General features: G+C 37.1%; 2 protein-coding genes across 4 annotated transcripts; both read right to left on the reverse strand.

Moving 5' to 3' along the window:
* Positions 1 to 97: 97 nt before the first annotated feature.
* On the reverse strand, positions 98 to 3,847 carry LOC113706308 (pentatricopeptide repeat-containing protein At4g17616). The gene is made up of 2 exons (XM_027228181.2): positions 3,521 to 3,847; positions 98 to 2,812 (listed from the first exon to the last, which is right to left on the reverse strand). The coding sequence occupies exon 2, from the start codon at positions 2,767 to 2,769 to the stop codon at positions 616 to 618; it is 2,154 nt and encodes a 717-aa protein (XP_027083982.2). The 5' UTR covers positions 2,770 to 2,812; positions 3,521 to 3,847; the 3' UTR covers positions 98 to 615.
* Positions 3,848 to 4,830: 983 nt separating this feature from the next.
* LOC140004069 (calcineurin B-like protein 1) lies at positions 4,831 to 9,889 on the reverse strand. 3 transcript variants are annotated; one of them, XM_072063719.1, is made up of 9 exons: positions 9,723 to 9,889; positions 8,878 to 9,035; positions 8,137 to 8,219; positions 7,899 to 7,958; positions 6,811 to 6,919; positions 6,649 to 6,701; positions 6,441 to 6,521; positions 5,219 to 5,331; positions 4,831 to 5,134 (listed from the first exon to the last, which is right to left on the reverse strand). In XM_072063719.1, the coding sequence occupies exons 2-9, from the start codon at positions 8,954 to 8,956 to the stop codon at positions 5,071 to 5,073; spliced, it is 642 nt and encodes a 213-aa protein (XP_071919820.1). In that variant the 5' UTR covers positions 8,957 to 9,035; positions 9,723 to 9,889; the 3' UTR covers positions 4,831 to 5,070. The 3 variants fall into 3 exon arrangements, with proteins under 3 accessions (XP_071919820.1, XP_071919819.1, XP_071919821.1); XM_072063718.1 differs by having other exon boundaries at positions 8,878 to 9,064; XM_072063720.1 differs by having other exon boundaries at positions 8,878 to 9,030; positions 9,723 to 9,864.
* Between the last annotated feature and the right edge of the window lie 660 nt (positions 9,890 to 10,549).

Here is a 10,549-nt window from a genome sequence, read left to right on the forward strand (position 1 = left end):
TGACCATACCCCTTTTTTTTTTTTGGTAATAACCATATGCCTTTTTATTAACCAATACGTGGATAAGCAAATGTAACTATGGATATGGCAGAAAGAATTTGGAAGTCTCGTTCTGCCGATTGAAAGACAGAATCTATTTCATTGATGTAGTCACAGATCATACATGTCAACACGAATTTTGAAAGTCACAGTGCACGGCATAAAGGACCCAATCAGTTTCATTGATGTACTATGAAAGGTGGGTTCAGTCAACTACACTTCCAGTGGTCTAATGCACAAAAATCTGCAGCAATTGAGACATAGCCGATAATACTCCTATACTTCCTGCCCTGTCTTCTTTGCATATTGAACTACTAAACCACCATGGGCATGTTCCTCTCCATTTACCCCATCATTCAAGGACCTTCCAAAGTTTTACAAGCATTTAGGCAGCGATGGTTTTGATTGTGCTCCCCGTTTTACCATTTGCTACGACATATTTGTGCTACCCCACGAACTTCCAACTTATACAGCACCAACTAGGTTCAAGCTCTATATGTTGAGTTCATGGCTTAAACAAGTGGAAATAAAAGCCTGCTTTCAAAGATGTCAAGTTCTTACACCATCCACATAAATCTAATTGATGCGAATCCAATTTCTGAATGCCCGCACGTGCTCAAGCCTCTTCATCTGAACCTCATTTCTCGCATTTGATGCTTTTAAGCTCCTGTAAAGATCCTTGTGAAACTTCAAGAATTCACATTTGCAAACCCACTTGTCCAGGTACATCCGGTTCTGTGTCATGAAAGCAATGACCTCCAGTACTCTCTCAAAATAACCTCCACGTATGAAGTTCAACAACAATGACTCGTATAGATCCCTGTGAACCATTGAATTACTTTTCTCCAAGTTCCTCTTGATATCACCCCATAAAATGGTGATTTCGCGATACATTCCCAGAGAAGAATACCCACCTATTAGATAGGCAAAAGTCAATACAGTAGGCTGAATCTTCATCTCTTGCATTCTTCGGTATGTCTTCATGGCATCCCCAATCATTTTGGCCTTCATAAAGAAATAGATAGATGAATTTAACTGATGAATCACAGTAGAAGGTGGAATTGATTTGGCCTCTTTTTTAATGTCATGGATGATAGCCTCAACCAAGTCTGATTTCCCTGCTACTCTTACTTTTTCAAAATTCAAGGTGCTTTCATCCTCCAACTCTAATCCATGTCTGGGGATAGGCATCTCATTATATAGATTTGTCAACATACCAGCTTTCCTAATTTGTTTAACTAGTGCGTCTCCTTCCTCAAACATTTTTCTGTTGTAATATGCAGTCAACAAGGACACATATGAACCTTGGCCCAGGGAACTGCCTTCTGATTCCAAGTCATCCAAAATGTCATGAGCTGTCTGCAGCCATCCCAAATGAATACAAGCATCAATGACATCATGACACAAGTTATGAGAGTCTGAGGAACCCAGTTTACTTTGAATGTAATTAAGAAGCGTTGAAAGTTCATTTATTCTCTCACATCTCTTATATTCCCTCATCAGTTTTGTTACCGCATTGCTGCTGAGGACAAGTTTTCCATTCTTACTCAAAACAAGCTTTGGCTTTCCTTCCACTTTGATTACGGTATCCTTCTGAAGAAGTTCTGGTAGAATATGTAGTTTCAAACCAATCTTAAGATTGGGAGAGCCAATTGGGATAGTACAAGATTCCTTCCTTGCTTCCCGAGCAGGATTAGATTCTCCATGCTGATACATATCCTTTATGAGTGCAGAAGCAGCATCAATGTCATTGAAAATGAAATGCAAGCTCAGCAAACTATCATAGAACTGTCGATAATGGGAAACCAAAGAAGCTGAAACAACATCGATATGTCTCTTATATTTTTTCAACTCATCCCTCATACAATTCATCTCATAAATCTGAGCAATAATCACAATAGTGTGAGCATCAGCCACCACTCCAACTTCAGCCATCAACTCTATGATCTGCTGACCCTTGAGAGATGATTGATGTCTAATACAAGCATCCAGAATAAGGTTAAATAGCATTGTATCTGGTTTTATCATCTTTGCAAAGTTAGATTTGCTTTCATTTAATTGCTCATAAAGATCACATATCTCAGTCAAGATATTTGCTGCCAGAATTGCTCCCATTTCTGTCTTCACCATATGGAGAAACACCGACCCCAGTATATCCAATGGTGGGAAGCAATTTTTCTGTAGCATCAGTCTAAGAATCACAGAAGTCGGGGAAGGCATTTGAGCCCTTGCTAAGGAAAGGCAGAGCTTAGTCAGTACATCCAGCCTAGGTAATGCCGATTTCTCTTTTGACATCGACAAGACTATATCAAATGCCCTACAAAGCCATGTGGAATCCAAAGAATAGGAGAATTCAGTTATCAATTGCCTCATGATGGAGTCTTCAGGAAAGCCATACAGGCGTTTGAAATCCTTGTAAGTTTCCCAAGCTTCATCCACCTGATGATCCTTCAATACATTTTCAAGCTTTTCTAACAGGATTGCATGAGAAGATCCTTCCCAGCCTAGCCTCGCTGGCTTTATACAAGTAGAAGAATCTTTGAAAGCCAAGCTTTTGGTAAGATTATCACATGCATTTAACAATCCATCCTCGTCCACTTTATTGCTTGAAGCATAATATCTGTGAAAGACGGACTTTAAGCTAGAGTTTGAGGCAATGCCAATGACGGACCAATAGCTCTTGATCAAGAAGGGACGTAACAGAATTGCCTTCTGGCGACATTGTGCCATTTACAGGAAAAAAAAAAAAAAATCATCTGAAAACAGAACGTTCCTGCAGAAATGAAACTGCCAAATTCAAACCCATGAACTATAATTAACTGCCTCCACCATGCAAGACTGGCAAACTCGGCCGGCTTTTCCACGAGAAAACAAAAAAGCCTATCCACAAAATTCAGCCAGGATGCCAGATTTTTATTAGTAAGTCCCCCCCCCCCACACCCCACACCCACTCCCAAAACAAAAAAAAAAGGACTTCTACTGGATATATTAAATTTTAACTATATTTTAGCTCAAAGGCTTTCTAAAAGAAAGCAAAATGAATATCTCGTCCAGAAATGTTAGCCCCTTATAAAGGTGAAACATAACTGAAAATCCTTGCGCTGAAAATTATGCGTAGAAGTTCTTTAAATCCATAAAGAGAAGAACTCTTTTTAATGTTTCACCACTACCCAAATATTTGATAATCAAAGCTGCATACTGATCAAAGTTCAGGGTCCAAGGTTAAAACTGTTATACCACAATACAATATGAAAGCCAATATTTTGGCAGATTGTGAAGAATAAAAACAACCCCAGATCAAGTAAGAGTTCGAAATATGTCATAATTCCAAAACACAGTGAAGAACAGGGGGTCGCTCTTCACTGAAGCATTTAAACAAACAGGAAGTGACATTAAGTAAGACATGAAAGACAGATTATTTTGCCCATTACTTGGCCCGTTACAGTATAATGTAAATGATAGAAAAAGTGAGCGCATTTACCGATCAGAACTAGTTGTGCAGCCGCGGTGAGTCTTCAGTTGATGTGGATTTGTCAAAAGGGCTATGAGCAGCCACGATGCAGAGTGATCATCTATCCGTAATAGTTGAGGGAACTCCGGAAAACAGACAACAAACAATTAATGGCACATTTGTCTCCCAAATGTTGTATTTTGTGTTTGTAATGTGCTGCCAATGGTACAACCGGAATGACTTCGGAGTTAAATGGGTATATATTGTGTATTCATAAACCTGCCATTAGAGAGTGTAATAGTAATAGTCTCCATGCGATGCACCCGAACCCACGGAGGGCAAAGTGTTTTGTAGCCTAACTTATATTACTATGTTAAAATGTGAAAGTGAATTCTCTACCCTAACTATATTAATATATTCAAGTGGTTGACTTATGAAATAGGGTCAAACTGTAACTATATTGTTATATTCAACTAGTTAATTTGTGGAATAGGATTGAGTATATATATAGGTAGAGCTGTAAACGAGTCGAGCGTCTCATGTTTAAGTTTTGTTGTTCGGTGTTCGTTAGATAATATTCCAACTCCAAATCTATGTTCATATTTGGCTTATTAAGCAAAATTCTACTTTGAATTCGAGTTCAAGTTCAATTCGTTTAATATAAATGAGCCGTTTGCGAACAATTAGGTCTATGTTCGTGAACAATTAAACTTGAAATTAGAAATCAAGAATACAATATTAATCATAAATTTTGTGAAATAACAATTAAACCCATATTTGCGAACGATCGTTTAAATTCACAAACGAGTTTATGTTCGTTCAATTACTTTATTGAGTTAAAATATTTGTTGGAACTCGATTTATATAAAATTTTGAATGAGCTATTATCGAACATGAACAGGCCTAAACGAGCTAAACTAACAAACAATTAGATTCGTTTGATCTAACCTCGGGGAAGAAATAAAATTGAATTAAATCTTAGCTCTCTCATATGCACTAAAAATAAAACTCACTTTTTATGTAGATCATGATGCATGGTTTGCAAACATTTTGCTCTCCATTAGTGAAGGATTTGTTGTGCATCAAGATGCATGGTTTGGATTTTGTTGCATGGGAAGGAGTTGAAAGTGAAACTGGCTGATTAATGCATGAAGTAAAACAAACAAACAAAAAGTAAGTAAGAAAGATGTGTCCTTCACTGTTTAAAAGAAAATTAATCATAACAAGTGGGATGGAGTTGAAAGTCATCTTCCCCATCTTTTGGGGAGAAGCATAGGCATCATCGTTAATTCGTTATTGTCTCAAGAAAAATCAACAAGCATTATCAGTGAACTCCAGAGTGGCAAAGTGATTACTATTAACAGCAAATCAGGCTACAAAATTCCATTCAGAGCACAATATACAGTGAATAGCTGAACAATGAATAGCTGAACAATGGCACAACCATCTCAGTCAAATAAGGCATCACTGGTATCGACTGAACCCTCCCCCATCATACAAATGGCTGCTCCTAGTGAGTCGCAACTTAAAATAACTGGCGAACAAGGAACACTAGAGTGCTAAAAAGGATCGTGCGCTAACTACGTAGCAATCTCGTCAACCTCAGAATGAAACACAAAACTTGGGAACGTAGTAGTTATATCCCTGCATTTAGTCAAATAAATAATACAGTCAAACATCTGAAATCATAGGCATTTGGGTGCAAACAAGAAGGTTAACACAAGTTACCTCAAGTAAGGGAGTGTCATTATCTTGAGCAGGGAAGGGTTTCTGGTCACGAAGTTGTGCCATTCAGATTTATCTATCTTACCATCCCGGTCTGGATCAGCTTCATTGAATGTCTGTTCAAAAATTATCAGCAAACTGCTGAGTATTATTTCTGCAGTAAAACTCACCAGAGGAAAACCAGAGCATAAACAAAGATCAGGTAAAAGTTGGGAGATAAAGTTTAGGCCTATTCTCAACAGCTTATAATAAGCTATCAGCAGCCTCTCCCTCTCTCTCTCTCTCTCTCTCTCTCTCTCTCTCTCTCTAAGTATCGGCAGCTTTGTCGAAAATGGAAAATACAGATATTGAAAATCAGGCCTTGGGTTGTTTGTGAATTTAGCTTTTCAAATCATGATAAACAAAAAATGCACAAATTTTTCAACACATGTTCAGTACTACCTGCTGTTTCAACTTGAAATAATCTAATTATAACTTACTTTTAAGCCGTCAAAAGCAAGCCCCTCTATCATATACCATCATTCTTTCCATAAATATCAGACAAGTTAGGCAATCTTGTGATTCAAAAGAATATATTCGACCTTATCCAACAATGAGATAATATTTTTTACACACGGCACATTCCTCTGAACCTTATGCTACCATGAATAGCCACACTCTTCTATGGTATTTGATGACCATATACAACTACGCTCCCTACTTCAAACTCCAACAAGTAAAAAGATAGAGTTTTTGGGGTTGGTTTTTTGGTGGGGGAGGGAGTAAGGATTTATCAGTTTAAAATATAGAATACTTCAGTGAGAACAGCCAAAGGTATTAATCTATGAGAACATTCAAATTAGACCTAACAAATCTAACTTTTCCCAACATTCTAATTTTGAATAGTTTGTAGCAAACGTTGTAACTAACAGATGGAGACAGATGAAGAGACTCAGAAGAAGATAGTAATCATGCATTTCACTTTTTCCAAGTGGATACATATTTTGGGACTTTCAAAAACAGAGATCTGAACATTAAGGGGACAGGATAGATAATTGCGTGAACATGCTTTGAGAGGAAAAGCAACATTCTAACCAGGAAAGAATAACAATCTTTTACATAAGAACACATTATGATGCATCCAAGCACCCGAGGCAAGCAGCACAGGCAGGAAGACTTTGCCCGCCCTAATGCACTTGACACAAAGCACAACCAAATAAGCTGTACATAAATGTTGTAAACTTACCTTATCCAATATGATCTCAATAGTTTCATCAGCCAACTTCATCTCGGACTCGCACAAAAGAGCAATTAGCATTTGCTTAACCTGCAAAATTCACAGACTATAAAGAAGCCTTCATAAAGACTACATTGAAAGAATAAATACTTAGACATGGACACAAGTTGTTCAGATCTCATGGACAGATTTGACTTTAAAATTAAGAAACACATACCTCTTGCCGTTCAATATATCCCGTGTCATCCAAATCATAAAGCTTAAATGAAACTGCAATGTCACAACAAAGTATACCTTGGTAAATATTCACTGAATGCAATTCTTCTTTATCTTATAAATACCGAATGAATGAAATAGTTTTCAGAATTGCTAAACTTACAATTAATTTTATCATCCTGTGCAGCATTCGGGTGGAAAACATTGAGTGATCTGACAAAGTCACCAAAATCAATAACACCTTTATGCTTCACATCAAAGAGCTCAAAAATCTGCAATTGAAATTTGTCACACCATTAGCATGCAAAATTGCAGAGATAGGCAGGCAACAACAGGCACATGGAAACAGAAGCCACAAAAGCTTGCAACATCCATGCTATATTTAAATTGCAAGTGTCCTTTCACACATTTACTATATCCATGCACATGGGTTGCACACAAAAGCCAGAAGTTCCTGCTAAAGAAGAACCTTCTGGGAAATACCGATGCAACAAGGCAGACATTACTGCTGCATTTTGAGGATAAAAAAGGATTTTCAAACTTGAACAATCAACAAATACATTCCTCAGTGCAGCTTTGCATGTTTAAATTTGGTCCAATTCCCAAACATCTAACTCGTGCCCATGAACCATTACCTCAAATCTGGCATTCGAACTCTACTTCTTATTGCAACTATGTTGCATGTAGAAATAGAAGTAGACTAGGCACAGAAAGAAACAGCTTCTCCATGAAAGGGTATCTGGTCTGAGCAGTGTTGCAAGTTAGCAAAGCAATTCCCTCATTTTAATGAGCAATCAGCTTTGATGGAAGTCAGGTAGATAATTTGCACAGAATTAACCAGTCATAAAACAGTACACAAAGCTTGCCTAGGAAAAAAGCATTTCTTTGGGAGGGAAGAATCAATTAAAATGCATTTTTTGCTGCCAAGAATTTAAAGTGTATTAAGCTGTAGACCCCCCACATATGCAATCTGCACACGGAAAATGAAGCGACTATGGTACACCAAACATTCCAGATCACAACAAAAGAAACATGATAGAATAAATTTGTTAAAAAACATAAAACATGATGAATAACAGCCCAGCTAAATTAGTATGTTTGCCAATTTGGATTACAGCAATTTCAGTATACATGCATATTTCAGGATGATTTGACAAGATCAATAACACATACATGGATTCAAATCACCCAAAGTAACCGTCAGAGGTCGAACCAGATTTCAATTGATCAAAACATTCTGAAAATTCTTACCCTATTCGCAAAAAGATTTTCTTTCTTCCTGTTCTTGAACAATGCCAATTGAAATTCTTCCTGCATATCCGAAATTTCAATGTCATTTTAGACTGAAAGCTCCTTCGCATTCTCCTTTATAACTCTTAAGCACTTAAGAGCCAGAAGTGTACCAGTAGAATGAAACCACTACATAGAGCCTTAACAATAGCCCCTAAGCTGTATGAATAAGGTGCTTCTCAAATTTTTATAAAATTACCTTATTTATCAGCCCATCATCAATCACAGAACTGCTAATGCTCTTGAATAGCTCAAACAATGCTTCAACTTCACTAACAGTAACTGAAAAAGCAATGAAAAGACTTGCGTCTTAATCTCTGTAGTCAACGAAAATAAAAATAAAATTAAAACGCACCAACATGCCCAAAGAAAATGACTGTAAACGAAGAAGCAAAGATGTAACTAGTTAAACATTATACCCATAGAAAGGAGATTTAGGGAATGCTGTCATTTCTATCCACGTCAGAATAAGGAGTTTTACCTCCTAAGCTAGATCAAACTTTACCAATAAAAAAAAAAGTTACAGATTAATTCAGCATACACTCCTGCTTCAAAAAACAAAATTCAGCATACACTCCTAAACTATGTTTCAATGTTGACTTCAACACGGTCTTTGTAATACACTCAATTACCCCCCTCTCTCTCTCTCTTCCCCCCGCCCCCCCTCCGAAGCTATATTTAAGCAAAACAAAATCCAGTCATATTAAATCTGTTCTGAAAGAGGTAAAATAAGCAAATATAGAGCTGTAGTTAAAAGTTAAGATCCTCCCACTACTGCCCTCCATCTTCTCCAGAAAAACAAAAAAAAAAAAAAAAAGAAAAGAAAAGCAATACAAGGATTATAACGTTTCTTATTAGCAAATGAAACAATCAACCAAAGGGAGAACATAAAAAGAGCCAATTAACCTTAAAATTACAAATCAATCATGAATCAACTTACAAGCTGTTTGTGAAGCAAGAGTTATGGGATCTTCATATCCGGGAAACTGTTTCCTCGCAGTTGATTGAAAACAGCCCATTTACTTAAAACTCGAAGCAGAACAACACGGCAGGCAGAGGAAGCACACCACTAGACAATCGCCTAGCGCCTAGGCTTCACTACAACATATCATCAAAACCATCTTAACCTTGCAAATAACAAGAACCCATTTCCAACCACCAAACACACCAGACCATTAGTACACAAATCATGCCCCAAACAAAAATAAAACAATTTTAACTTTACCAACTTCCTGATAATAAAAAATACTAACAAGAATCACTAATGCAAATGCTATCATAGTTTTCCATCAACCATTAAATCCCCTCAAAAGTTATGTAGATGAACTTTCTGAAATTATGAATACTTTTGTTTTGTCAATTCCAGGAAAGATCAGAACCTGATATTTGGCTGGCCAAAAACCTTGTACAAGATTAAAAGAAGAAACAGCTCAAAGCTGGGAAAGTCAACTTTATATTCCAATGGAATATTCTTCTTCTTTTTCAAATTTCTTCCCCATCACTCATTCCTTCTATTCGAATCCTAAATTCCATGGATTCTCAAGAATGCATTTTCCAGCCCTCCCATCCTACTATTGACCAATATCCCAAAAAGATCATTTCTTGAACTTTCATCACACACAAAAAGAAAGAAAGAAAGAAAGAAAGAAAAACCCAGAAATCCAAATGCAAAACCCAGATCAAAAAAAGAAAAACCCCAAAGGAAAAAAAAAACAAATTTTTAGGCCAAATCTGAAACAAAAATGCAGAATTAAAGGAAATAAAAAAAGAAAATTAACAACCTACCAGAAATAAAGCAGGCCAAAAGCAGAGGCCTGGCTCAAAGACAATGAATAATTCTCTTTTAGAGGAAAGAGGAAGAAGAGAAGCGCTTTCGTTTGTTGAAAAAGGAGGAGAAGAGCCGGCTGAATAGAGAGGTTTATAGAGGCCCCTCCAAGGTCCAAGTCCGACCCAATTGGTCGGCAAAGTTTTACTCCCCTATATATAGTTCGGGCCGAGCTGGTCGGTAGGATTCTACGTTTGAATTTTGTGCGGTTTGATGGACGGTTGAGATTGATTGAGCCTGAGGCCCAAGAAAAAGCAAAGTTTGATTTGGAAAAAGCCGCCGACTAGGAGGAAACGCGAAGTACAGAGGAGAAAATGGTCCACCAGAAAAAGCCGAAAAGGACGAGGCGACTCAGGGAGTGTGAAGTCACGCGTGGATTAGGAGAGTGGGGATGAAGCGGATTATGCTTTTGGAGTGAACGGAATGTATTTTATATTTGTGGTAAATTAATTAAGATGGTGATTAGATTAGTGACCATTAAATTAATTGCATAGTTCAATACGTTTGATTCTGATCAAGATTTGTCAGCCTTGTTCACGTGAATAGATTAGTGAGCATTATATTAATTGCATAGTTCAATACGTTTGATTCTAATTAGGATTTGTCAGATTGGTTCACGTGTGGCCATTTGAGTGGAGTAATTTTTTTTTTTTTAAATTTTCTGGAGGATGGGCTTGTTTGGCACCTTTGTTTTTTCTCTGGTTTTATTAAACAAAAGCTTTTTTAACAACGCTTTTGTTACACGAACCCTCAAAAAATATACTAATTTTTTAAAATACAAATCTTA

Source organism: Coffea arabica, chromosome 8c (genome assembly GCF_036785885.1).
Source record: "Coffea arabica cultivar ET-39 chromosome 8c, Coffea Arabica ET-39 HiFi, whole genome shotgun sequence".
Lineage (NCBI taxonomy): Eukaryota > Viridiplantae > Streptophyta > Magnoliopsida > Gentianales > Rubiaceae > Coffea > Coffea arabica.

Coding starts and splice junctions, on each gene's coding strand:
- LOC113706308 (XM_027228181.2), bottom strand. CDS start 2,769: ATGGCACAATGTCGCCAGAAGGCAATTCTGTTACGTCCCTTCTTGATC.
- LOC140004069 (XM_072063719.1), bottom strand. CDS start 8,956: ATGGGCTGTTTTCAATCAACTGCGAGGAAACAGTTTCCCGGATATGAA. Junction 5,332..6,440: donor TTGAGATCATATTGGATAAG/GTAAGTTTACAA, acceptor ATTTTTGAACAG/ACATTCAATGAAGCTGATCC. Junction 5,135..5,218: donor ATGACACTCCCTTACTTGAG/GTAACTTGTGTT, acceptor GACTAAATGCAG/GGATATAACTACTACGTTCC.